Below are 27,642 nucleotides of genomic sequence, written 5' to 3' on the forward strand. Positions count from 1 at the left end.
TTTTTGTTTTTTGTTTTTTTTTTTCAAGACAGGGTTTCTCTGTATAGTCCTGGCTGTCCTGGAACTCACTCTGTAGACCAGGCTGGCCTTGAACTCAGAGATCTGCCTACCTCTGCCTCCCCATTGCTTGGGATTAAAGGCCAACACTGCCTGACTGGTAGTTGTTACTTTTAATCCCAGCTCTTTGGAGTTATAAGCAGGCTTGAACTCTGTGAGTTCAAGGTCATCCTGGTCTACACAGCAAGTTCTAGACCAGACAAGACTATGTAGTGAGAGCTGGCCTCAAAAATGAATAAATAAGTGAGTGAATGAATAAATAAATAAAGACTCCTAGGTAACATTAATTTAAGAAATACTTGTTAGTCAGGTGTCATGGTTCATGCCTATGATCCTAGTACTCAGGAGGCTGAGGCAGAGTTTCTAGTTCAAGGTCATCCTGGACTACATAGAGAATTTCAGGCAAGACTGGCTACATACTCAGATGCCGCCCCTAAATAACGAAAGAGGAAAGAAAGCCATGTGCATACTACTACTCACAAAGCTCTGAGATGTGCTGTTAATGATATAGCTGTTGGTGATTTTGCTGGACATCGTTAGCTGTATTGTCTCCCAAGTCATCTGTCCTTTTTCCCTATCAGAGTCAAAACCTTGGGCTGGAGGGACCTTGGGACTATCCCCTGTGGTGGCAATTCTGATGTTCTTACTGGCTTCAGGGTGCTTGACTTCACAATCAAGCGAGGCCTGGAAGGGCCTGGGCCAGGGCTTTCCTTCAGCTCTCGGGCCCACAAACCCGCGTTCCAGTCTTGAGATGTGGTAAATCCCTGCATGTGTCTGAGTGGCTTTGGCTTTCCCCACCAGATCAAGACTATAGACTCACATGTTATTCAGGGAGTGCAAAGGACTGGGCATACCCAAGGGGTTCTGGGAGCTGCAGTGGGGGTGTCCATGTGGGGGCTGAGGTGTGCTGTTGTGTGGCTTTGTCCACGTCCTTGGGCTATCCAGGAGTCAGTGCTGTGCTTTTTTCCTTAGAGTGACAGAGCTCTCTGCTTTGCTGACCCAGTCTCAGAAGCAAAATGAAGACTATGAAAAGATGGTAAAGGCTCTGAGGGAAACAATGGAGATCCTGGTATGTGACCCTCTGTTGCAGAGGAGCCCAGAGTGGGTTGACAGGTTCCTTGTTCGTGGACAAGTAGTGGATGGAACCAGTTAAATGGTCCTTGATGAAATCCTCCAAAGCTGAAAAGTAAACTTTCACTGAATCTGAAAATTAGTTAACTCGTTCATTTACCTGGTCAATAAAATAATAACTGTCCACTATCCTGACTGAACTCCTGGGGAAATTACAATAACATATATATGAAATGTGGCCTTGTCTGAGAGAGAGACTTGTCATAGTGAGTTTGAGGCCAGTGTGAGCTACATGAGACCCTAAGGAAAGCTAAAGGGGCGAGATTGAGCAAGGTGTCAGGGAGGGATCTGGGGAGACAGCTGAGGAGTACGGCAGTGCTTAGTCTGGAGAAGAAAGGATGTGAGGAGGAGAGGCTGGCTGCCCTCACATCTCCGAGAGTAGAGTTGATGGGGAAAAGCGAGTTGACCAGTTTAATGTTTTCCAGGGTAGAGCCGTCCGCAGTGGGAGAAGTTATAGATGAGGTAGTGGCTTTTGACTCCAGCTGGAGCTATCACTTGAACAGTGTGTGTCTTATGAAAGAGTGCAGCTGTGCTCACTGGCTTACACATCTGTCAGGGATGTCACAGAAGTGACTCTCCAAGATGGGATGGCAGAATCCCTGGCTTGATTCTGTGTTTCTTTTCATCTCCACACATTTTCTGTCATTGACTTTTGGTAACTGCTGAACCCCTATCCACATGTGTAACCCTACTCTCATCTAGGTTGGAGTCCACTAGAAAGCAGACTTGTGCCCCTTTAATTCCTTTCTGTCAGGAATTTGCCAATGCAGACATCCACAGGGCTCAAGTAACTTAAAATGAGTGATGTTGGATTACAAAGAGTTCTGGTTTTCCAAGGCTGTCGAAGTTTTCACTGCTGATAGAACGGGACAGTCATTTCGGTTTTTAATCATCTATTCTGAGCCTTTTGTTGCCATGTTTCATTGTTTCAGATTCCTTGGGACGGGATGGTTGACAGAGTAGAATATGTCTTTGATTGATTTGGGGACAAGAACGCTGAATTCTCTTTGGAGAGTTTCGTGCTTAGGCCCTGTTCTGTCCCCTTACCAGGAGACAAACCACGCAGAATTAATGGAGCAGGAGGCATCTCTGAGCAGGAATGCCCAAGAGGAGAAGTTGTCCTTGCAGCATGTGCTCAAGGACATAACCCAGGCACTGGTAAGCTCCTCTCCTGTCCTCTCAGTGCCTTGATTTCTAGGCTGAGGTTGGTTGGGCTGAGGGTCGTGTAAGGGTAGGTTCTCTCAGTGTGCATGAAGATGAGACCCCGAAGTATAAGTAAGCATCACGTCCTGGCACTGGGTACGGGCAGCCGCTCTATCGTGTTGCTTGCTGAGGTTCTTAGGCCATAGGCTGAAATCCGTCTTTGTCATTGCAGTGGCATTTTCTTCCCCTTTCCCCTCACTTACTGCCCCAGAGAGAATTCTAGCCTCATTGCTGACTATACTTGGGTGACCAAACATGAAGAGTTGAAGGGACCAGTCTTGTCTTGCTCTCAGGTTGCCTTCCCTGTCCCTGCCCTAGGGGTAGGACCTGTGAAGGAACCCTTCAGGTTCTCCGCTCTGAGTGCAAGTCTCTCGGTGACACGGGGTTGCATTTCAGGCCTCAGTGGAAGAAGAGGACACTGTGACCCAGAGCTCAGATCGCGAGAGCTCATTGCAGTTGGACTGTAGTGGCTTCTCCCCGTTTGACCCCCAGGACCCAGACAAGGCTCTTACTCTGGTGCGGTCAGTGCTGACTCGGAGACAGCAGGCTGTACAGGTGAGAAGCCCCGGAGCTGCTCCTCAGCCACAGGGATGGGTACCCCCAGGCACATCTCTAGGCTGGAGTATCCCCTTCAGCTAGCCAGTCAGAATGTGTCCAGTTGCACATTAATTTCTCTGTTTGCCCAGTGGTGCTTATAGCTTACAGGTGTGTATATTCTCCACACCAATATATATCTTTGAGTGCCGCTAAGCAGAGTCCTGGGAGAGTGTAAATGTTCCCCAACTCCAAGCGGCCCTGACTGTCCCTTCCGCCACTACGTCTGAAGATGGCCTCAAGACTCTGGAGCTACAGAACCCAATAACCCCTGATTCTTGGACATCTCAGTTGGCCACGTTTCTGTTCTCAGCTTGCCTTGGAGCTGTTCCGTTGGCTTTGGCTCCTTGCTCTTCACATCATTCTGTGGCTCACATCATTCTGTGGCTTTCCTTCCACAGGACCTCAGGCAGCAGCTCTCGGGCTGCCAGGAGGCTATGAGCTTCCTGCAGAAGCGGCACGATCAGTGGGAGGAGGAGGGCAGAGCCCTGAGGGAACGGCTGCACACGCTCACTGGGGAGCGGGATGCTCTGGCCGGGCAGACGGTGGACCTTCAGGGAGAGGTGGACTCTCTCAGCAAGTGAGTGAACAGACTGCTTGCCCTTACCTTCCATGTCTGGTTTGGTTTTGGTTTTGGTTTTTTAAAGGACAGCAAAGCCTTCAACAGTTTGTTTTGCTCTGTATCTGGTTTTACTTATGGTTTTGTAGGGCTGGGAATCAAACAGAACCTTAGGCTTGTTAGGAAAGCACTCTTTTTTTTTTTAAACACATTTTTTTTTTTAAAGATTTATTTATTATGTATACAGTGTTCTGCCTGCATGTATCCCTGCAGGCCAGAAGAGGGCACCAGATCTCATTACAGATGGTTGTGAGCCACCATGTGGTTGCTGGGAATTGAACTCAGGACCTCTGGAAGAGCAGTCAGTGCTCTTAACCACTGAGCCATCTCTCCAGCACCCAGGAAAGCACTCTTATGACTGAGCTACATTCTCGGTTCTCCAGTGTCTGGTTTTAGTCCTCAGTTAGCCACCTACCCATCACTGTCCTGTATTTGATTGACTCTTCCTGTTGTCTGGGATCCATGGATGCTCAAGGCTGCTTTGGTTTTTATTCTATTTCCTGTGGGAAAATCCTTTGGGTTGGGGTCTTTAAGATCATATAATAAATGGTTTTCTGCTTGGAAAAAAGTTTTATATATATACATGTATATATACACACATATATGAGATGTTGAAAAGAAGCAAGCTTCTCTCGCCTTCTGCTCTACACGGTCTTGTTCCACCAGGATCTCTGGTCCCCGGGTCTGTTCATCTCTGATCTGTGTTTCAGGGAGCGAGAGCTGCTGCAGAAGGCCAGGGAAGAGCTGCAGCAGCAGCTGGAAGTGCTGGAGCAGGAAGCATGGCGACTGCGAAGAGTGAACATGGAGCTGCAGCTGCAGGGGGACTCTGCTCAGGGGGAGAAGCAGGAGCAGCAGGAGGAGCTGCACATGGCCGTCCGTGAGAGGGAGCGTCTGTAAGTGTGACCAAGCCTCTTCTCACCAGGGCCTGGCCTTCCTTCAGGTCCACACCTTCCCCCACCCCATTCCTCTCTTCGGAAGTAGAATGCCTAAAGCCTGCAATGGTTCACATTAGCTTACTGCTGCTTCCTTTGTAGAAGGATGAGTTCATAAGATTCATCTAGACACTGTTGAGTCCCTACAGGGACATGGGTGGGACTGTGAGGGCTACAAAAATGAGTAAGGTACTGACCATGATCTCAAGGAGCTTGAAATCGAATGAGAGGTCAGACAAGCAAACAACTGGACACGAAGCTAGAAGAAATATGGCTTCACTAGAGCTCAGGCTTGGTGTTTTGGAAGCATATGAGCAACAGTTAACTATTGAGAACCAGGGGCAACTCCATGGAGGAGGGGTAGACTTTGAGTGGGGCCTTGACCTAGTTTGCCTTGTAGGAAAAAGGACCCAGGGGACAGAATAGCAAAGAAAAGGAAGTAGGAGTTTTGTGGCATGTTCAGAGTTAGCTGGCTGTGAGACGATAAGGCCACTGGGAAGTGATAGGAAATTGACTGGTCAGGAAGGGAAACCCAGGGTCAGTGCCCCCAAGCTAACCTGTAAGTTCCATCAGGTAATGCTGCAGCAAGGAACTGTAGGGCAGGACAGAGGCTTACTGCAGATCCTGGCTTTGCCACCAGAGTGGGTTAGTCTCTTGGCAAAATGGAGATGTTATTTGAAGAGTTACTGGAAAGATGGAGCAGTACTTCATAAAATCCTAGCATAGGGCTGTCAGGATGGCCCAATGGGAGTTCAATCCCCTGACTCCCATGACTGTTCTCTGACTTCCATGTGTACTGTGGTTCCCTCCCCCACACAAACAAATGCAAGTCGTTTGTTTGTTTGTTTGAGACGGGGTCTCTCTCTGTAGTCCTGTCTAGCCAGGTACTCACTTGTTAATGCCAGCAGAGCCCTGGCGGCAGCTCTTCCCTTGGTATAGTCCCCTCCTCTGTGCCTAATAAACAGTGGAAGTTTGAGGAAGCTTGAAGGTCTGCCAAAGGGTAGAGCCGTGCCCATGTCCTGCACTGAGAGGACAGCAGACAATCCACACACATACATGTGTGTTTAAAATGTCATCTCTCTGACTGGATAATATAGTTAGACAAGTCAAAAGCCAAAGCTGTTGAAAGATACCGGGGTATATTGGCTCACACCTGTAATCTCAACACTTGGGAGGCTGAGGCAAGAAGATTGCTGTGAGTTCAAAGCCAGCTTGGGCTGCAGAGCAAGACCCTGCCACAATAAACAAACAAACAGGGAAAACCCACCTATTTAGAAAGACGCACACAGGGAAGTGTCGCCATCTTTGCTTGCTCCCGGCCTTCCTTTCATTGGAAACCATTCAGGTCGCCCGTGTTTACCTGTGCAGTCCACTTCATGCAGAGTCTCTGCTTCTCTCACGTTTTTCATGAGAGGCAGTACACTAACACACCGTTAATGCACCTTGCTTTTTCCACTTGCTCCTAGAGAGCTTTCCTTATTAGTTTTTAGTAACTAATTCCACATTTTTAAAATAGAAAAAATTAGATTCCTGTCCCAAACACTTCCCCTAGCTCCCTCTCCTTCCCTTCTTAGTCAGGAGACGCTGGCGAGCCTGGAAGCCAAACAGTCAGAATCACGAAGTGAGCTGATCACTCTTCGGGAAGCCCTGGAGTCAAGTCGCCTAGAAGGGGAGTTACTGAGGCAAGAGCAAGTGGAAGTGACGGCAGCCTTGGCCAGGGTATGTGGCCTTCTCACTTGGAAGTTGTCAGAATTCCCAGGAAAGGGGCTTGGTGGCTCATTATTCACCCTTCAGACTTCAAATCTTCCTATCTTTCTCTTCAATCGCTAGTCTGCTCTGGCTCCTCTCCCTCCCAACATGCCCTCTACATTGGGATTCAATGAGTTTTCTAAAGTATAAATCTGGTTGTTAGTCTCTTCAAGTCGCCCCATGGGGGCTGGAAGTGGCTCAGCAGTTGAAAGAATGCACACTGCTCTTGCAGAGGACCCGAGTTCAACTTTCCAGCACCCACATCAGGTGCTAACAACTGCCTGTAACTCTAGGAGAATCTGACGTCCTCTTCTGAACTTCATGGGTGTGACACTCATATTTGTACTTGTATTCATTCATAAGAAAAGAGACACAGACACGTATATACACATGATTTAAAAATATACGTCTTTAAAAGAAAATTCAATGGCTTCTCAACTCTAGTGCCCCATTCAACACCCTTTGCCATCTGCTTCAAACTATTCCCTTCCCAAGCTCACCCACTGCTCTTCTCTGCTCTCGCCACAAGCATCAGCTGCATTCTCGGGTCTTCTTCCTCGTGACTAATGCACTATACACACTTTTCTTTCGTCTTGACTCCCAAGAACCATCTCCCTGTCACTGTTCCACTGTCCCAAGCATTTTCTCCTCTCCCAAATTGAACTGATGCCTTCTCTGAGTTTTCATTTGTGCTCATAGTTTCTATACTGTCAGGACAACCATAGTTTGAGCTTCTTTCTGTGTTTCTATTCTGTGAGTACCTTCTCATGAATGAATGAATGAATGAATGAATGAATGAATGAATGAGTGAATGAATGGAAACCTTGTTTAGAATGGAAAGCAAGAGATGAAACGATATTTTACAAAAAAAGCAGGTATTGGGAGTGTGTGTGGTTTACTGTCCATGAAAACTCAGAGCCGGAAACTAACCAACCCGTTTGGTGTTAGGCAGAACGGTGCATTGCAGAGCTGTCGGCCTCCGAGAACAGCCTGAAGGCCGAGGTAGCTGATCTTAGAGCTGCAGCTGTCAAGCTTGGGGCCTTAAACGAGGCTTTGGCTTTAGATAAAGTTGGGCTGAACCAGCAGCTCCTCCAGGTGAGCGAAAAGTTGATTCTCAGGAGGGGCTGGGCCTTATCTGAGGATTAGCCATTAGCGGACAAAGCTGATGCCTGACTGAGTAGGGGGAGAGTCCTCAGTGGACTGGGCAAAGGCGGGTCAGCTCCCAAGTGTAGCTGAAGTGAGCAAGAGGGACATTTACTGTGCAGAGAGCAAAGGGTTGGACTTACGCACTGTAGATCCACTTCTCCGGACCTCCAGCAGAACCTTTGAGCTGTGGATAAATTATCAGGACTAGGGAAGGGTCCATGTTCCTGGAAGCAAGGCTAAGTGTTTAATCCTACTGGGTGAGGCAGATCTGTTGAATGGCCCAACTGCCCCCAAAATCACCTCTGTTGGTTAAAAATTTAACCTGTCGTTTTAGTGGGGAAAACTGCTTGCTTCCCGTTCCCCTGAGACCCAGAAATGTCATTATCTGGGGGTTTTGTTTGTTTTGTTTTTGAGACAGTGTTTCATGCTCCAAGGCTGTGACTTCCCAAGTGCTGGGATCACAGGCTTGCACCACCACCTGGTATTATTCTGAATTCTCTGAAGGCGAGATTTTGCCTGTTTTATCTCTATCCCAGCATCAGGCCCGTCTAGAATATAAACACCAGGTCAAATGAATGGGGCTCCCCATCTCTTCAGAGCACTCCCATGTCCAGCTGTAGGGGGGCTCCGGGCACACCCTCCGAAGCGTAGGGAGCCCCCCATTGCCTTGATGCCTTGCGCCCCTTCTTTCTGGCCAGTAGTTGGAGCAGGAGAACCAGTCCGTGTGCGGCCGAGTGGAGGCGGCCGAGCACCTGAGAAGTGTTCTGCAGGTGGACCTGGAAGAGGCGGAAAGGCGCAGGGAAGCCCTGTGGGAGAAGAGAACTCAGCTGCAGGCTCAGCTGCAGAAGGCAGAGGAGACAGGGGCTGAGCTCCAGGCAGAACTGCAGAGTGTCCGAGAAGAAAAGGAAGAACTTAAAGAGAAACTAAGTGAGGTGAGAGACAGCTCCCCTCCTGCCATGGTGTAATACACGCTCCTGTAAGCAGAGGACTCGGTCAGAGAATGCCAAGGTCTTACTTCGGAGTGACTTAGTGCGAGGGAGGTGTCTTCCCATTGCTTTAAGGAAATTTCTGTCAAAGTCTGTCACTGACTCCCCCAGCCCCACTCCTACATGATTTTCCCTGTATTCTCTGCTAGTTCACACTTAGTTCAAACATCTACAGTTCTTATGCTATTCTTATTTGTTTGATATCCTTAAAGGCCAGCCTATGTTGTTTACTTAATTCTTTATTTTGGTCTTTGGAGACAAAGTCTTAACTCTGTGGCCCTGGCTGGCCGGAATTCACTATATAGACCTCAAACTTGAGTGTCCCACCTGCCTCTGCCTCCTGAGTGCTGAGATTATTTGTAGCGAGAGTTTTCCTGCCTGGCCCACAGTCAGGACAAATCTCTCTCACCCGCCAGTCCCACAGCCACTTTGACCCAACCGGATAAACACATAGAGACTTATATTGTTTAAACTGTTTGGCCTAATGGCTCAGGCTTCTAGCTATCCAGTTCTTACAGCTTAAATTAATCCATTTCTATTAATCTATACCTTGCCACGTAGCTCGTGGCTCACCGGCATCTTCACATGCTCTTTCTCATTGTGGCGGCTGGCAGTGTCTCTGACTCAGCCTTCCACTTCCCAGAATTCTTCTCTTTGTCCCGCCTATACTTCCTGCCTAGCCACTGGCCAATCAGTGATTTATTTATTGACCAATCAGCAACACACTTGACATACAGACCATCTCACAGCAATTATTAGATACCATGTCCAGCTAAGGCCATGTCTGTCTGTCTTTCTGTTTGTTTGTTTGTTGTTTGTATTCGAGACGGTCTGTCTGTATTGTGGTTGTTTTTTGACTCACAGTTTGAGGGGACATGTCCCATCATAGTGGGAAAACATGGCAGCAGATGTCTATGTGGTGGCCAGGTTTGTGGCAGCTGCTTGCCTGCATCTTAGCTACCAGGAGGCAGAGAAAGGGGAATGAAGTGTTCTGCTGGGCCTTCTCCTATTGCCCTTTTAATTGATTCTGAGACTCCAGTCCATGGGATGGTGCAGTCCATATTCAGATGGTTTTCCTCCTCCACTAGCATCTTCAGAGATACACGCCGAGGTGTGTCTCCTAGGTGATTCTAAAGCACTAAGCTCACAATGAAGGGTAATCCATGCTTTCCCTACCAAACCTCTCATTGCCCTAATACTTGAACAGAATCCATTCTTAGAGTCCCTTCTCAGGCGTTAGTCACTTTCTTGGTGTATATGTGGGTCCTGCTCTCCGAAGCGCAGAGTCTCTCACCCATAGGAGAACATCCTTTCTGACCTGGGGCCTCCCGATTGATCAAGGAAATAAATAAATAAATGCCAGTTATTCCTGGGTCAGCAGTGTTCAGTGCTGGGTCCAGAGTCTCTGAAGCCCCTTGGCCCCTGGCTTGCTGACAGCAGCCCTGGGATTCTGCCTCACTCTGTATCTCATTAGTTCCTTTTCTTCAGGCACATCACCAGCAAGAAGCAGCTACAGCTCAGCTGGAGCAGCTGCGTCAGGATGCAGAGCGACAGGAAGAAACACTTGCTAGAGCAGTCCTGGAGAAGGAGGCCCTCGTACGGGAGAGGGCAGCTCTCGGGGTGCGCCTGCAGGCTGTGGAGCGGGACCGACAGGACCTCGCTGAACAAGTCCTGGGGCTCAGGTAGGCTCCACACTTAGCTCAACCAAGCACAGAGAGCTTTGCAAGGCTAAGCTAAACTCCTTGTTCTACATGTAAGAATTCTAAATGAGCTGTAGACAAGCAGTTGCCCCATAACTTCTCTGTGTAGCCTGTATTTCCCCAGTACCTCTTAAGAAAGGGTAAAGGGCTTGATGGGGTAGAACTCTTGCTGATTCCTAAATCTCAGGTCAGCCAAGGAACAGCTGGAGAGCAATCTCTTTGAGGCCCAACAGCAAAATTCTGTGATAGAGGTCACCAAGGGGCAGCTGGAGATCCAGATCCAAACCGTCACTCAAGCCAAGGAAGTAATTCAAGGTGAGAGCCCGCAGGAGGGGGCATGCTGCATTTCACATGATGTTAACAGCCAAGAGGGCAATGGGAAGCTTTCCTCAGCCAGACTCAGGGCCTCTGAGTGGAGGTTGCTCGTGGGGTGGGGGGCAGGGAGACTATTATTAGGTAAAAGGATGGGGCAGAGGCTCAGAGATATCCTTGTCTGGCATCTAGGGGAAGTGAAGTGTCTGAAACTGGAACTGGATGCTGAGAGGAGCCGGGCAGAGCAGGAGCGGGATGCAGTAGCCAGGCAGCTAGCCCACGTTGAGCAAGACGGGCAAGCCGCTCTGGAGCGACAGAAGGTGGCCCACGAGGAGGAGGTGAACAGGCTCCGAGAGAAGTGGGTAGGTGGCGGATGTGGTTGGGGACTAGGAGAGGCAGTGAGTCTCTTCAGTGAGTCTGCCACCTGCTCCCCCGGTCCAGTTTTTGCTGCTTAGAAGGGTGAAATTTGATCGCCAGGATATAAAATCCAGTTTAATAATCCTCAATCCCAGAATGCCTGTCTCTGTCTCAACTTTGGCCTCTGTTTTCTGAGGCAGGGTACCTTGCTGTGGCCTAGTAGGCCTCAGACTTGAACAGCGTCTAGCTATTAAATAAGGTAGCATATGAAAAAATACTAAGACTAGTTCTTGGTGTAGTGTGAACACTGTATTTGTAAGCTCTCGATGTCTGTCTGTCTGTCTGTCTGTCTCTCTCTCTCTCTCTCTCTCTCTCTCTCTCTCTTGTGTGTGTGTGTGTGTGTGTGTGTGTGTGTTTGCTACTTGGTATGTATAAAAACTTAAGCGTGGACCCTGGGAGCAGCCATGGCAGAGCACAATTATAATCCCAGCATTCAGGAAGCAGGAGGCTTGTGAGTTCAAGGCTACTTGTGTTACAAAGAGATAGCCTTTTTCAAAATACAAAGAGACTTCCAGAAGTGATGGTGCTTGCTAGTGGGCCCTGCATGGATGCCACACGGGCTCTTTGTACATCTGGTTTCCTTCCATCACAGTAGGACGGACTTTCTGTATTGCTAATGCCAATCTGTCTTCTAGTGACTTTCTGTTTGTCCAACTGAGCAGAGGACCGTTGTCAGCAGGAGGCAGGGTTGGCTGACTCAGTTCAACTATGATGTGGCTTTAAAAATAACAGGTGTAACTTATATGGGGGTTAGAAAGCACATTTGCATGTTTTTTTGTTTGTTTGGTTGGTTGGTTTTGTTTTTGAAACAGGGTCTCTTTTTGTAGACCAAGCTGTCTTGGAACTCACTATATAGACCAGGCTGGCCTCAAACTCCTAAGGATCCACCTGCTTCTGCCTCCCAACTTCTGGGATTAAAGGCGTGCACCACCATGCCCAGGTTATACATCTTTTTAAATTTTTTATTTTATTTATTTATTTAGGGTTGTTTTTTTTTTAATGGGTTTCTCTGTGTAATAGCCCTTGGCTGTCCTAGAACTCACTTTGTAGACCAGGCTGGCCTCAAACTCACAGAGATCCGCCTGATGTTGCCTTCCGAGTGCTGAGATTAAAGGTGTGGGCCGGCCACCACTGCCTGACCTATATATAATTTAAAAAAAATCTCACTTGAAAAGCCGGGCGGTGGTGGCGCACGCCTTTAATCCCAGCACTCGGGAGGCAGAGCCAGGCGGATCTCTGTGAGTTCGAGGCCAGCCTGGACTACCAAGTGAGTCCCAGGAAAGGCGCAAAGCTACACAGAGAAACCCTGTCTCGGAAAAAAAAAAAAAAAAAAAAAAAAAAAAATCTCACTTGACTCAAGTTTTAGTGAGATAGATATGGCAGGGATTGTTAAGCCTCCCATCAGAAATGATCACCAGGCCGAGAGCAGTGCCCAAGTCACAGTAAGGCAGCAGGGAGATTCAAACTCCAAACCAGCTCTCCTGCCTCTTCTGCTCATCCACTGGTTCTAACAGTGTGGTTTCCTTCACATGGTCAGGAGAAAGAGCGCTCCTTGCTTCAGCAGGAGCTGGATAAGACCCTGGAGACCCTAGAAAGGGAGAGAACGGAGCTGGAAGCAAGGCTGAGAGAGCAAGAGACAGAAGCTAAAGCCATCCGTGCACAGAGGGATGAGGAGCGGGCCGAGGCTGACAGCACCCTGTACCGAGTAAGCAGCTTGGAGTATCAGAACCTCGCCATCTTTTGAGTCCCCCAGTTTTTTACCACTTCTCCATTCCAATGCAGGGCTCGAGCGGGGCTTCCTGAAGACAGTGTAGCTACCACTTTGCTGCTCGGGAGTGGGCTAATATGCAGTTAGCGGCAAGGAGGCAATATGTCATACTTCCTGAGGGAGGGCCAGCACTTACCACATCCTGTCAGCTTGCAAACCAGTGGCAATCTTTGCACTTCCTGGTTCTAAGTTAATGATCTTAGACTTTCCTTTGCTGTCAGCCTTCATCCTTGAGGAAGAACTTGGAGCAGGTGTGATATGCTTATGGCCTCCTGGGTGAACATGATAATCCAGAGCCATGAAGCCCTTCCTGCCTTTCCACAGATGCAACTAGAAACAGAGAAGGAGAGAGTGTCCCTCCTCGAGACACTGTTGCAGACCCAGAAGGAGTTGGCAGATGCCAGTCAGCAGCTGGAAAGGCTGAGGCAGGACATGAAGATTCAGAAGTTACAGGAGCAGGTATGGAGGGTGTTCCTGGGTCTGATCCTTCTGCCTTCTCCTAAATGCAGGGATTACAGGTGTGGACCACAACACCCAGTTTTATGTATTGTTAAGGATTGAACCTCAGAGCTTCATGAATGTAGGCAGAGTTGTCCTGTCCCAACCACCTGCTCCCAAATAACTGACACAGAGGCTTAATATGAATTATAAATGCTCGTCCAATAGCTCAGGCTTGTTACTACCTAACTCTTACATTTAAAGTAACCCATATTTCTTACCCATGCTTTGCCACCTGGCTTATGGCTTGTTATCTCATTTTCTACATGTCCTGCTTCCTCAGTGGCTGGCTGATGACTCCCTGACTCCGCCCTTCTTGTTCTTAGCCTCGTCTGTGTCTGGCTGTCCTGCCTATACTTCCTGTCTAGCTACTAGCCAGTCAGCTTTTTATTAACAAATAAGTAATACATATTTACAGTGTACAGAAGTATTATTCCACAGCACATGAATGCTAGGAGGCAGTTTTTAATTGTTTTATTTATTTATTCTGTGTGTATGTGTGTGTGTGTATATACATGCATATGCACATGGCATGACATGCATATGGAGTTCAGCTTGCGGGAGTTGGTTCTTTTCTTCCACCATGTAGGACCCTGGAATTGACCTCAGGTTATTGCACTTGGCAGCAGCACCTTTACCCACTGAGGGTGGTTTTTGAAGGACACATGCATAGGATTTCACTGTCATAGGGACCTGTAACAGACAGAGAGAGGCTTGGGAAATTCAAGGACAAAAAGAAGTGCATGGCTCTAGTGTGATGAACTTGGGGGAGAGGATGAAAGGAGACCTTTTTAGTCATCGTAGGAGCTTGGGTTTTGTTTTGAGGCCAATGGAAAACTAGTGAATGGTATTTTAAGAGCAGGGGGAACACATGATTTTTTAAAATATTTATTTTTATGTGTATGAGTGTTTTGCCTGTGTGTATGTATATATGCCATGTGCATGCCTGGTGCCTGCAGAGGCCAGAAGAGGATGTCAGATCCCCTAGAACGGGAGTCACAGACAGTTATGAGCCACCATGTAGGTGTTGAGAATTGAACCTGGGTATTCTGTAAGAGCCAAGTGCTCTGAACCGCTGATCATTGCTCCAACCCCTGTGATACATCATTTTATATATTTCTATATACATATTTAAATATTTATTCTTTTATTATCATCTTTTTGTGGTTCTGTTGATCAAACCTGGAGATTTGTACATGTTAGGCAAATGTTCAACTACTAAATTACAATGCCAGCCTAGAATATCTTTTTGAGGCCCTATTATGTAGCACCCACCTGCCTCTTCCTCCCTAGTGCTGGTATTAAATTATATGCCACCATGCCTGGCTAGGATATCTTTTTTTTTTAAAGATTTATTTATTATATATACAGTGTTCTGCCTGCATGTATGCCTGCAGGCCAGCAGAGGGTGCCAGGACTCATTACAGATGTTTTTGAGCCACCATGTGGTTGCTGGGAATTGAACTCAGGACCTCTGGAAGAACAGCTAGTGCTCTTAACCACTGAGCCATCTCTCCAGCCCTAGGATATCTTTTAATGCAGTCCTTAACCAAGTAGAAGTGTGTGTGTGTGTGTGTGTGTGTATGCAATCAAGTGGAACTAGAGGTGTGTTCAGGAGGCTTTAGCGGGTCTGAGTAAGAGTCAGTCACAAACTCTCGGCCTGTCCACAAGGTTGGCTGAGCCACGCAGTAGTGTGGAAGGAGGAGGGACAGGCTATAAGAATAGGGCAGGAAGTGATATGCATTGCCAGTTCCTGGTTCAGCTTTGCCAGCTCAGTAGACACAAAACACAGTATTTATACAACACAGACTTCAGGAGCTAGCCCCCATGGAAGCTTGTCTGCACTCACTCATCCTTTCTCTTCTGTAGGAGACTACTGGCATGCTGCAGAACCAGCTTCGGGGAGCCCAGCAGGAGCTGAAGGTGGCAGCCCAGCAGCACAGGGAGGAGCTTGCTGCCTCCCAGAAGGACAGGGTAGATCTGCAGAAGCAGGTCTGTCCCTTTACCTGCCCTACAGCCCTTCCCAGCACAACCGACCCCTCCCACTCCCTTCTGCAGACAAGGGTCCCCAGTCCTGCTGCTTGAGCTTGGGAGGACAGGGACAGCTACAGAAATAACTGTGGAGTTGAAGGGTGTTCAGAGCTGAGCATGTGCCTCTCAGAGTTCTGGGGTTGTGTTATTAACCCTCCTTATCCACAGGTTCTGCCAACAGCTAACTGAAAATATTGGGAGGACATTGTACTGTAAATGTACAGACCTTTTCTTATTCTCTAAATAATATATAAGAACTGCTTACATAGTTTTTAGGTTGTATTAGGTACTGTTTACATTGTATTCAATATGATAAGTCATATGGAGATGATTTAAAATGTATAAGAGGCCGGGCGGTGGTGGCTCACGCCTTTAATCCCAGCACTCGGGAGGCAGAGCCAGGCGGATCTCTGTGAGTTCGAGGCTAGCTTGAGCTACCAAGTGAGTTCCAGGAAAGGCTCAAAGCTACACAGAGAAACCCTGTCTCGAAAAACCAAAAAAAAAAATAAATAAATAAAAAAAATGTATAAGAGAATGTGAATAGGTTATAGTCACATACTATATAGTTTAATCCCAGCACTTAAGAGGTTGAGACAGGAGGATTGTTGAGTTTGAAGTCAATCTGAGCTGCATAGTGGGATTCTGTGTGTAAAACAAGAACAGGCTAGGGAGATGGCTCAGTTGATAAAGTATCCGCAGCACGTGCATAAGGATCAGATTCTCAGCCCTCACATGAAAAGCTGGGTGTGGTGGCATGTGCTGATAATACTGGGGCGGAGACAGGATCCCTGGAACTCACCTGTCAGCTAGTCTTGCTGAAAGTAAACATCAGGTTTAGGAAGAGAGAGACCCTGCCTCAGTAAAAAAAGGTGGAGAATGATAAAGACAAACATTAACCTCTGACCTCCATACACACACATTTGCACTCACATGCACACACACAAACATACACTTACACCATATGTACAGAACAAAGAGACCACTATGCGGTTTATATAAACGTCTGTAAACTTGGATATCCAGTGGAGATGTTACAGGATGCTGGCACTACTGTTATCCCTTTGTCTGGAGTGACCATAAACTGACTTCTCAGGCAAGCCAGTGTCGGTCATCTTTCCTGTCCTCACTAAATCTTATGTCTGTATCTACCACATGACTTTTCCTTCTCATAGTCCGAGAGCAGGGGATGTTCTGAGTTTTTATTTTAAAAAAAAAAAAAAAAATGTGTGTGTCCGTGTATGGTCACTGTGGTCTTGCCCATCACTTTGCCTTTTGGTATAGTTGTATTCAACAAAGATTTTTATTTGGTCTGCGTTTATGTAGCATTTATAAGGCTATGGAGACAAACAGACTGAAGAGTTTGGGAGAAGGGAGTGATTAAGAACAGGGTATGGTAGCCAGGCAGTGGTGGCACACACCTTTAATCCTAGCACTTGGGAGGCAGAGGCAGGCAGATCTCCATGAGTTTGAGGCCAGCCTGGTCTACAGCCAGGACTGTTATATAGAAAAAACTTGTCTCAGAAAACTAAAGAACAGGGTATGAAGCTGGGTGTTGGTGGTACACACCTTTGATCCCAGCACTCAGAAGGCAGAGGCAGGCAGATCTCTGAGTTTGAGGACAGAGCAAGTGCCAGGAAAGCCAGACTATAAAGAGAAACTCTGTCTTAAAAAAAAAAAAAGAAAGAAAGAAAGAAAAAAGAAAAAGAATGGTGTGTGTGTGTGTGTGTGTGTGTGTGTGTGTGTGTGTGTGGTGTGCACTTTGATAGTTCGGAACCATCTTCTACAAATTGTCTGCTGACCTGCACAAACATGTCGTGGTGTGTGTTTGAGTGTGAACATACACACTAAGTGTGAAGAAGAAAACAAACTAGTGTAAGGACTAGTGAGACCTCCACAACTGTGGAGACGGGCCACTGACGAGTATGGCTTCCAGGAGCCTTACGGCCTAGACTAGAAGCACGATCCCACTTGGCTTGTGGGCTTTGTCGTCTCAGCCTCACGCTCTTAACCTTCCAGGTGGAGGACTTGAAGTCGCAGCTGGTAACCCAGGGTGACTCCCACAGGCTGGTGAAACTAGAGATTCAGGAGAAAGTGAAAGAGGCTCAGGAATGTAGCCGGATTCAGAAGGAACTGGAGAAAGAGAAAGCCAGGTAAGCTAGACAGCCAGAGGGGTGGCTTGTCTTCCAGGCGTAGTCACAGTGGCATTGACTATTCTGTGCAAGGTTACCTCACCGTGTCTCACTCTGGGGTACACATGTAGCCATCTAAAGTGGACTTGGCCTCTACTTCAGATCTTATACTTGTTTCATTTAGTAAGTATTTAGAGAAGACCATTTATGTACCATTGTCTTATGACAATATGGTCCCTGCCTCAATAGAATTACATTCTGTAGGGAAAATTTTAATCAATAATTTTTTAAACAAATTGTTACAGATTGTTACATATGGAGTGGAGGAAAGAGACAAGGTGCTGAGAGAGAGAGAGAACTGCTTTAGAAAGATATAGGGAAAATCTTTCCCAAGAAGTTATGTTTAAACTGAATGCTAAGCCAGATATGGTGGAGCATGCCTTTAATCCCAGCACTCTGGATGCAGAGGCAGGTGGATCTCTGAGGCTGGCCAGGTCTACAAAGTGAGTTCCAGGACAGCCAGGGCTATAGAGAGAAACCCTATCTTAAAAAAAAAAATACAAAAACAACAACAAAAAGATTAAAAATAAATAAACTGAATACTAGGGCTGGTGAGATGATTCAGCTGGTAAACATGCTTGCTCCCAAGCCTGCCAACCTGGAAGTCAATCTTCAGGAGCCACATGATGGAAGGAGAGGACCCATCCACTCCTGAAGGTTGTCCTTTGACCTCCACATGCCCCTCTACACACACAGTAAATAAATAAAAAAACAGAAGGCTGAAAGATGAAACGGGGCCACCCGTGCAAGCGAAGAGAGTTCTGTTCAGTCAGAGGAGAAGCCCTGAGACAAATGAAAGCATGCTGTGTTTGGTGACGCCAGACGGTGGTATAGCTCGTGTTTACTGAAGTCCATAGCAAGGAGCTTGTGGGTTACATTCAGCAGGAAACTGTAAGGATTTCAAGTAAGGAAATCGACATAATCAGATTGCTGGTGTTAGAAGGGATAGTAATGGCCTGAAACATGGATGGCATGAGCCCATTCACAATGGGGAGCAGCATACACTCCTAGGGGTCTGAGAAGGGATGGATCTTTCTGATGATGACAACTGAGTCCTAAAGACAAGTCAGGAGGCTGGTGTAGGTATCCAAATGAGAGCAACTGCGCCATGGTAAGGAGTAGGGAAAGGAAGAAGAGAGGAGCTTAAGACAGTCGTAGAGTTAGAGATTGGATGTGGGTAGGATGAAGGGGACTGAAATGCTCATGGCTTCCATGCTGTGACACCATAGATGAAAGGTCACTCACAGAGCCAGGGGACAGAGTGAGAGAGGATGAGTGGGGAATTGGGGGCTCAGAGGGATGGCAAGTTTGGATATAGTGAATTTGAAATATGTGCATACGTATGTGTGGACTTTATCAGAGAAGAATAAATTTGGGCTGCAATGAGTCCTCATATGTATGAAGTTCCTAGGAGTCCTTACTGGTGTAGTTTTTAATGGCTCTAGTCACCATTACTGTTTGTTTTAACAAGCAGTGCTAACAAAACAGTCGATAAAGCATGCCCTCGCCCCTGAGGGAATGACCCACCTCTCAACCCTCTGTTTCAGCCTGGCACTGTCGCTAATGGAAAAGGAAGGAAGACTCCTTGTTCTGCAAGAAGCTGACTCTGTCCGACAGCAGGAGCTGAATTCCCTGCGCCAGGACATACAGGAGGCCCAGGAGGGGCAGCGAGAGCTCAGTCTGCAGGTACCCACTATGCCTGAGCCTGGCTTTCTGGTGAGGATGCTCTTAGATGGCCTGGGTGGATTGTTTCTGTCCTAAGACAGGACAGAAACAGTAGGGGAAAAGCAGGGCTGGACAGGCCAAGTGGGAACCTGACCCAGAGATGAGCTATGTCCCCTGTGAGGAGCCTGACATCCTGAACAGAGTGTTCAGAGTGCCCCTGTGGGCCTGATTCATGTAGAAGCTCTTGCAAATGTGTTTTACCTGGCTGGCAAAACGCAGCAGGGGAACTTGGAGGGCATCAACAAATACCTGACCTGCAAGGACTTCCATACTCAGCTTGCTCACTGAGACCTGGACCTGAGCCTGGAGGAAAGATGGAGTTGGGAAGGAGAGAGAAGGGCTTGGGCCTTCCTGCTAGTCTTCATGCAGTCAGACTAGCTCCATGTCGAGGTTTCAGGGCAGAGTTCTAACCGCAGCAGGAGCTGGCCTACCTGTCTGCCTGGGAACAAGGCCAGGGCCTGTAGCGTAGCCTGGGCCCTTGTGTCGGGTGTTGGTCACCTCCAGTTGTCAGAACTACTCATTTCAGGGCCCTGCTACCTGCTCTCTGGGTCAGGAGCGGGAGGATTGAGGAGAGGGTGCCACTTGCTCAGGGAGTCTCCTTCCTCCTGGCAGGTGGAACTACTGAGGCAGGAGGTGAAGGAAAAGGAGGCTGGCTTTGTAGCCCGGGAAGCGCAGCTGCTGGAGGAGCTGGAGGCCTCACGGATCACAGAGCAGCAGCTGCGAGCTTCTTTGTGGACCCAGGAGGCCAAGGCAACCCAACTTCAGCTGCAGCTGCGCAGCACTGAGAGCCAGCTGGAGGCACTGGCTGCAGAACAGCAGCCAGAGAACCAGGCCCAGGCACAGCTGGCTAGCCTCTGCTCTGTCCTGCAGCAGGCCCTGGGGTCTGTGTGTGAGAGCCGGCCTGAGATGAGGGGCGGGGGCGATTCTGCTCCTTCCCTGTGGGGCCCTGAGCCAGGTGAGGAAGCCAGATGAGAGCTAAGTCTTGTGGGCCAAAGCCCGGGAGAAGGGAAGGGAATGTAGTTCCTCTTGTAAAATAGCATCAAGGTTAAGACCATGGATGCTGCAGCTGATCCCAGGTAGCCTGAACAGATAGTGGTTCAGGCTAGCCACCTAACTTCTCTGAACATGGTTTTTCTTGACTATAAAATGGAAGTGTTAAAAGTCCTGTCTTAGAATTTTTCTGGGATTGTAGACATAAAAGCTAGGCCAAATGTGGGGTGCATGCCTATAACCCTAGCACTCAGGGCACTGTAGGAATTAAGTTCCTCCAGCCTGAGCTACATAGTGAGTTGCTGGGCATGATGGTACCTGCTTGGGGTGGGGGTTGGGACAGGAGGATTAAGAGTGCAGAGTCATCCTCAAGTACATAGTAAATTCCAGGCCAGCCTGGTCTTCAGATATCCTATCTTCAAAAAAAAAAAAAAAAAAGAAAAGAAAAAGAAAAAAAATTTTACGACTTGCACTTGAAAGCGTAGCAGCCAACAGCCAGCATTATGTAATGCAGCAGTTCTCAAGCTGTGGCGAACTCTTTGGCGGTTGAATGACCTTTTCACTGGAGTCGAGTATCAGATATCCTGCATATCAGATATTCACATCATAATTCATAACAGTACCTAAATTGCAGTTATGAACTAGCAATGAAATAATTGTATGGTTGGGGTTACCACAAGATGAGGAACTGTATTAAAGGGCCACAGCCTTAGGAAGGTTGAGAACCACTGCTCTAATGGAAGGTGTACGAATGAACCACTGAGAACGATTCTTCAGAGAGAGGGAGGCAGCGGGAAGGCCAAGGCCCTGTCTGGGGAGAGATGACTGCTTCTTATTGTGGCAGCCAGGTGAGAAGAATTTTCCTCTTTTCTTCAGATCAGAATGGAGCTAGGAGACTCTTTAAGAAAGGGCCCCTCCTGACCGTGCTGTCAGCTGAGGCTGTAGCATTGGCTCTCCAGAAGCTTCATCAAGACCTGTGGAAGGCTCAGCAGGCCCGGGTATGTTCTCTGCCCTCCTCCTTCCTCCTCTTGAGTTCCCGAGCCGCTCAAACAGACTTGTAACCTGGAGGAGGAAGGGTCAGAGGATCCTCTTCCTGAGCTCTGCCCTGCCATTCCTCCTGTGCGCTTGCTGCCCTGCAAACATGACTGAAGCATTTGGAGTCCCTGAGCCTTGTGCTCACTCGAAAAGCAGGGCAGATAATGCTTCTCCTTCCCCTGCCGCCCTGCCGTCACACACCACTGCACACCCCCACTGCTGGAGCAGGGGTCTTGAAGGAGCCCTGTGAACTGTAAATCCTTCAACACAACACGTGGGTTTTGTTTAATACCATTTCTCATCCAAGAATTGAGTCTTAGTGCCAAATCCTCTGAGAGAAGTCAGGTAAGCTGGGGAGCATTGAAATTTGAAGTCACTGTTTACAAGAACATCCTAGGCTTAAGACTGAGCTAACTCCACCGCACTGTGCACCTGCTCGTCAGTGTTGAGAGCTGCCTGTGCGCCAGCCACTCAGAGCTGGTGATACAAAGACATCAAGACCCAGCCTGCCGTCAGAAGCCCTCCAGGGTGGAGCCCCAGGGAGGGCCGCCTCCGACACAGCTGGAGTACTGTTGGGACTGGGAGGGAACGTCGTGGGGAAGAGGTGGCTCTTCTGAACTCTGAAGGAGGGAGGCTCTTGGGAGAGAAGGAGTGTGGCCTGGAATAGGACACTGAGCCATTATTCCTAAAGAAATAATCCAGGTGCAGTGGCACATGCCTGTGGTCCCAGCACTCAGGAGGCTGAGGCAGGAGGATTGAGAATTTGAGACTAGCCTGAGTTGTATATTGAGTCCTTGTCTTCCACCCCTCAAAGAAATAAAAATAAAAGATTTATTTTATATATAAAGGATTTGGGCAGATACCAGGTGTGGGGCCTCAAATGTCTGTAATCCCAGCACTTGGGAGGTGGAGGCAGGATGATGAGCAGGAGTTCAAGACTAGCCTACATTTTGTAGCCACTAAGATCAGCCTGGGCTGCATGAGACTGTATGAAATAACAACAAAAACATAGGCCAGAGGGTGTCCCTCAGGTTCCCCCTCCCTGCAGGGAACTAAATACATAAGAGTTTAGAGCAGTGGTTCTCAGCTGTGGGTCACAACCCTTTGGTTGTCAAATGACCTTTTCACAGACATTTACAATTCATAACAGTAGCAAAATTACAGTTATGAAGTAGCAACAAAAATAATTTTATGGTTGGGGGTCACCACAGCATGAGGAACTATATTCAAGGGTCACAGCGTTAGGAAGATTGAGAACTGGTTTAGAGAGTAGGGTCATGATGGCAGGGCCTGCGGAGTGTGGGCAGAGTTTGGGCTCCAGAGAGAATGAGCTGGACCCCTTTCCTTTCCCAGGATGACCTAAGGGACCAGATCCAGAGGCTGACCCAGCAGCTGACTGATACCGAGGCCCAGAAGAGCCAGGTCCTCTCGGAGATGCAGGACTTGGAGAGACAGCTCTCCCAGAGCCAGGAAGGTGAGATGCCAGGGCAGCAGGCTGGGAGGAGGCAAGAGCAGGTGGGGACAGGAACGGGGAGACCAGCTAAGACACCTGTGAGGGCGGATGAGCCTCTTTAACTCTTGTTCACTTTGCTTGGCTTTTGTGGGCCATCCTGGAAGGAGGAGTTAGGAGGAACCAGTTTGGAAACTGATAGAAGTTGTTGCCTGGGCTGCTGTTAGTCTCTGCAGGGAGTTGTTTTTGTTTTTGCTTTTCAGTTGTTAAAATTGCATTTACTTTGTGTGTGTGTGTACATAGAGGTCAGAGGGCAATTTGTGGAAATCAGTTCTCATCTTCTATCAATAGGTTCCCAAGGGATCCAACTCAGGCAGTCAGGTGTAGTAGTGAGAGCCATTTCAACAGCCCATACAGAAGATTTTTTTTTTTTTCAAGCATGAAATCCTGGTGACCCTGGGCCAGAACTATCAGAACATAAAATTGTGTTTCTTTCATCAATTATCTGTGTTACTTATTTTTATCATTCCCCACTATCCCCTCAAAATTAGCCTTTGAGGACAAAAGGATTACCAACTCCCCGTGAGAAGGCCAGGAAGGGGAGTCGGGAAGAACACACTGTCATGTCCCTCTGGCAAGGGCTTGGAGGGGTGGGCACCACTTGGAAAGGAAAGGAGCCTCCAGACTGTTCCCTTTTGAAGTTCTATTGCAGAAGGAAGGAGGTGAGCCTTTTTAGGCATTTGAGGGTTCCCTGAGGTCCATACGAACAGCTGGCTCTGGGGTATCTTCAGACTTGAGGGCCTCCAGGAACCTCCTACAAACTCATATAATTTGGGGCTAGAAGGGGCCCTGCTGTCATGTGTGGAGAACTCATCTGAGGACCCCTGGGAGATCAGGATGAGGACGTGTAGGATGGTTAGCAGGCTGTGCTGTGCCAGGGCTCACAGCAGACAGGTGTGAGGCTGGAAGCCGCTGCTGCCAGACAGGCGATGGCACAGGACACCAGGTGTCGTTTTCTCCTCCTTGGCCTCGTTCCTCTTTGATCTGATCCCCGTCCTCCATCTGCCTCTATACCCTGTGTTCTCCCACCTGCGACCATGCACCTGACTCCGACATCTCTGCTCGTTTCAAAGAGAAATCCAAGTGGGAAGGGAAACAGAACGCCCTGGAGTCTGAGCTGAGGGACTTGCACGAGACTGTGGCATCCTTACAGAGTCGCCTACGGCAGGCAGAGCTGCAGAAAGTGGAAGCTCAGGTAAAGTGCCGGTCTGGGGAAGAGTGCCTCAGGAGTTGTGTTTAGAGTTCAAGGTTCTGCCTCTCAGACCCACTGTGGCCTGTGCTCAGATGCCTGGCTTCCTTCAACAAGTCTCAGAGTCCCATGACTCTTCCCGCCTTCCCATTAGTAAGGTCATGGTGAACCTTCACCTAATTGCTTTTCTGAATTAAGATTAGACTGTTATTCCTTGATCTGCAAGATCAGGGTCTAGAATGCCTCTTTGCACCAGACTGTCTTCCCTGGACACAAAGGAGCTCTAGAAGGTTGTAGGGACACTCTTGTATAGAATCAGCTTAAGTGGAATATGTCACTCTTCAGTCCTTGTTAAGGCCTGGTCACTGATGGTGCCACAAAATAAGAGGCCAGTGTTAAAGTGACAGTATCAAGAAAATAATCTTGGCCGGGCGGTGGTGGCACCCGCCTTTAATCCCAGCACAGATGCAGGCACAGAGGCAGGCAGATCTCTGCGTTCAAGGCCAGCCTGGTCTACAGAGTAAGTTCCAGGACAGCCAGTGCTATACTAAGAAACCCTATCTCAAAAGACCAAAATAAAAAGGAAATAATCTTGCCTTAAAGCATTTTGTCTCTTGCTTTCAGAATGAGTGTGAGTTGCTGCAGGCATCCGAGGAGAAGCTGACAGCCCAGGTTGAACATCTGCAAACATGTGTTGCAGAAGCCCAGGCTCAGGCAAGTGCAGCCGGTGTCCTGGAAGAAGATCTGCGAACAGCTCGCTCAGCACTGAAACTGAAAAACGAGGAGGTAGAGAGTGAGCGGGAGAGAGCCCAGGCTTTGCGAGAGCAGGGCGAGCTAAAGGTGGCCCAGGGGAAAGCTTTGCAGGAGAATCTAGCCCTGCTGGCCCAGACCCTATCTAACAGAGAACGGGAGGTGGAGACGTTGCAGGCTGAGATCCGGGACCTGGAGAAGCAGCGGGAAATGCAGAAGGCGGCTCTGGAGCTGCTCTCCCTGGACCTGAAGCAGCGGAGCCAAGAGGTAGACCTGCAACAAGAACAGATTCAGGAGCTGGAGAAGTGCAGGTCGGTCTTAGAGCACCTGCCCATGGCCGTCCAGGAGCGGGAGCAGAAGCTGAGTGTGCAGCGGGACCAGATCAGAGAACTGGAGAAAGATCGGGAGACCCAGAGGAGTGTCCTGGAACATCAGCTCCTGGAACTGGAGAAGAAGGCTCAAGTGATTGAATCCCAGAGGGGACAGATTCAGGATCTGAAGAAGCAGCTGGTGACACTAGAGTGCCTGGCCCTGGAACTGGAGGAAAGCCATCACAAAGTGGAGGGCCAGCAGCAGGTGATTGCGGAGCTGGAGGGCCAGAGGGAGATGCAGAGGGTAGCTCTAACCCATCTCACACTGGACCTGGAAGAAAGGAGCCAGGAGCTGCAGGCACAAAGCAACAAGCTCCAGGAGCTGGAGAGCCACAGCAGCCATCTGGCCAGAGAGCTGCAGGAGAGGGACCAGGAGGTGAAGGCCCAGCGCCAGCAGGTGAAGGAACTGCAGAAGCAGAAAGAGCAGCTGACTCAGGACCTGGAGAGGAAGGACCAGGAGCTGATGCTGCAGAAGGAGAGGATTCAGGTTCTGGAAGATCAGAGGACGCTGCAGACCAAGATCTTAGAGGAGGACCTGGAGCAGATCAAGCATTCCTTGAGGGAACGCGGCCAGGAGCTGGCCTCTCAGCGGCAGCTGATGCACGAGCGGCCAGACGATGGAAAGAGCCCTAGTAAAGCCCAGCGTGGGAGCCTGGAGCACTTAAAGCTGATCCTGCGGGATAAGGAGAAGGAGGTAGAATGCCAGCAGGAGCGCATCCAGGAACTTCAGGAGCACACGGGCCAGCTGGAACAGCAGCTCCAAGGCCTGCACAGGAAGATGGGTGAGACTAGCCTGCTCCTGACCCATCGAGAGCAGGAGCTAGCAACCCTGCAGCGGCACCTCCAGGAAGCCAAGGAACAAGGAGAGCTGAAAGAGCAGGCACTTCAGGGTCAGCTGGAGGAGGCCCAGAGAGCTCTGGCCCAGAGGGACCAAGAACTGGAGGCCCTTCAGCAAGAACAGCAGCAGACCCGGGGCCAGGAGGAAAGCATGAAGCAAAAGACAAGTGCTCTGCAGGCCGCTCTGGAGCAGGCCCAGGAGACGCTGCAGGGGCGTCAGAGGGAGCTGGAGGAGCACAAGGAACAGGTGCAGAGGCTCCAGGAAGAGCTGGCAGTGGAGGGGCGGCAGGTACGGGCCCTGGAGGAGGTGCTGGGAGACCTGAGGGCTGAGTCTCGGGAGCACGAGAAGGCTGTGCTGGCCCTTCACCAGCGGTGTGCTGAACAGGCCCAGGAGCATGAGGCGGAAGCCAGGGCCCTGCAGGACAGCTGGCTGCAGGCCCAGGCCACACTTAGAGAACAAGAACAAGAGCTGGTAGCTCTGCGGGCGGAGAATCAGTATTCCCGCCATCAGGAGGACGCTGCATGGGGCCAGGCAGAGGCTCTGCAGCAGGCCCTCAGCAAAGCCCAGGCTGCCCTGCAGGACAAAGAGCAGAGTCTCCTTGAGCAGGCTGAATTGAGCTGCACTCTGGAGGCCAGCACTACCAACTTGCAGGCTACCCTGGACACCTGCCAGGCACGTGCTCAGCAGCTGGAGGAGGCCCTGAGGATGCGAGAAGGTGAGATCCAGGCCCAGGCTCTCCACCACCAGGAGGTTATGCAGCAGCTCCAGCAGGCCCTTTCCCAGAAGGAGGAAGAGCTGAGGCAGCAGGAAGAGCAGGGGCAGCTGCTGGAAAAGGTGCTGGCCCAGAGGAGTCAAGAAAGTGGACTCCAAGAGAAGCAAAGTCTGCAGCAAGAGAGAGAAGAGGAGACAGGGGGCCTTGTGGAGAGCCTAAGGGAGCTACAGCTGGTTCTAGCCCGAAAGGAAGAAGAGATTTTGATGCTGAGGGAGGCCCAGCAAAGGCAGAGTCTGGAGGCCTCTTCCCCAAGCCGCAGAGCCTTCCCAGTGGAGAAGGAGTTGGAGCGACTGCAGAATGCCCTGAGGCAGACGGAGGCCAGGGAGATCGAATGGAGGGAGAAGGCTCAGGACTTGGCACTGTCCCTGGCCCAGAGCAAGGCCAGCATCAGCAGTCTGCAGGAGATAGCCATGATCCTGCAAGCCTCTGTCCTAGAGAGGGAGTCGGAACAGCAAAGGCTACAGGTGAGTCACTGCGTGGAGAGGAAGGGCATGGGACAGAGTTCATTAGCTGAGCTAAGGGCTGCCTGCCTGTGGTACCTCAGAGAGAGAGCGCGGAGGTGGTGAGCCCCTCCATACCTCAGAGCTAGCAGAACAAATGAGCAACTATAGTCATTGGAGTCCATGTCTGATAAAGGAAGTTCCGTGTGCTCCGAGTACGCTGCTGGGACACCCAAGCTCCCCAAGGGCGGGTGCCAGATGGCTTCTTGGTAAAACCGGCGTTTAAGGTGAAGTTGGAAGGGACTGGTAGGGAACTAGCCAGGCACAGTGCAGGTGCGGCTTTCTTGGGGAAAGGCAGAAGAGACAGGAGGAAGGAACATAAGGAGGACCTGTGAGAGGTTCCAGTCACCCGAAACACAGAGGGTGTTGACGAGAGACGAAGAGAGGGCAGCGGGAGCTGTGGCATCCAGGCCCCCTAAGGACTGGGTCCCTAGGGACGTGGGTGGAGGAGTTAGGAACAGTTCAGAGTAGCTGCTCAGGACGCATGCATGCCGAGCAGCCTCGGGAAGACAGGAGACGACGGACAGAAGTCCCGGGAGAGGCGGAGACTAGGGTAGCAAGTGTGAACAGAGTAGAGAAAGGACAGAGGAAGCACAGCACCAGGGGTTCAGCCGACGAAGGTGGAGAGAA

The 27,642-nt window shown here is 49.4% G+C and overlaps 1 protein-coding gene across 1 annotated transcript in view; it reads left to right on the forward strand.

The window, feature by feature from the left end:
• The window catches only part of Cep250 (centrosomal protein 250), a 47,788-nt gene that overhangs the window by 11,877 nt on the left and 8,269 nt on the right, over positions 1 to 27,642 (forward strand). Inside the window, exons 8-28 of the mRNA XM_059261736.1 lie at positions 1,030 to 1,126; positions 2,239 to 2,346; positions 2,788 to 2,946; positions 3,387 to 3,565; positions 4,315 to 4,497; positions 6,111 to 6,255; positions 7,234 to 7,380; positions 8,133 to 8,363; positions 9,906 to 10,099; positions 10,305 to 10,432; positions 10,622 to 10,791; positions 12,384 to 12,551; positions 12,939 to 13,073; positions 14,982 to 15,104; positions 17,160 to 17,293; positions 18,880 to 19,018; positions 19,670 to 20,012; positions 20,924 to 21,045; positions 22,436 to 22,556; positions 23,666 to 23,787; positions 24,406 to 26,976. Of these exons, the coding sequence (XP_059117719.1) occupies positions 1,030 to 1,126; positions 2,239 to 2,346; positions 2,788 to 2,946; positions 3,387 to 3,565; positions 4,315 to 4,497; positions 6,111 to 6,255; positions 7,234 to 7,380; positions 8,133 to 8,363; positions 9,906 to 10,099; positions 10,305 to 10,432; positions 10,622 to 10,791; positions 12,384 to 12,551; positions 12,939 to 13,073; positions 14,982 to 15,104; positions 17,160 to 17,293; positions 18,880 to 19,018; positions 19,670 to 20,012; positions 20,924 to 21,045; positions 22,436 to 22,556; positions 23,666 to 23,787; positions 24,406 to 26,976 (5,719 nt within the window). The remainder of the gene's footprint in view (positions 1 to 1,029; positions 1,127 to 2,238; positions 2,347 to 2,787; positions 2,947 to 3,386; positions 3,566 to 4,314; positions 4,498 to 6,110; positions 6,256 to 7,233; positions 7,381 to 8,132; positions 8,364 to 9,905; positions 10,100 to 10,304; positions 10,433 to 10,621; positions 10,792 to 12,383; positions 12,552 to 12,938; positions 13,074 to 14,981; positions 15,105 to 17,159; positions 17,294 to 18,879; positions 19,019 to 19,669; positions 20,013 to 20,923; positions 21,046 to 22,435; positions 22,557 to 23,665; positions 23,788 to 24,405; positions 26,977 to 27,642) is intronic.

This window comes from Peromyscus eremicus, chromosome 4 (assembly GCF_949786415.1).
Source record: "Peromyscus eremicus chromosome 4, PerEre_H2_v1, whole genome shotgun sequence".
Lineage (NCBI taxonomy): Eukaryota > Metazoa > Chordata > Mammalia > Rodentia > Cricetidae > Peromyscus > Peromyscus eremicus.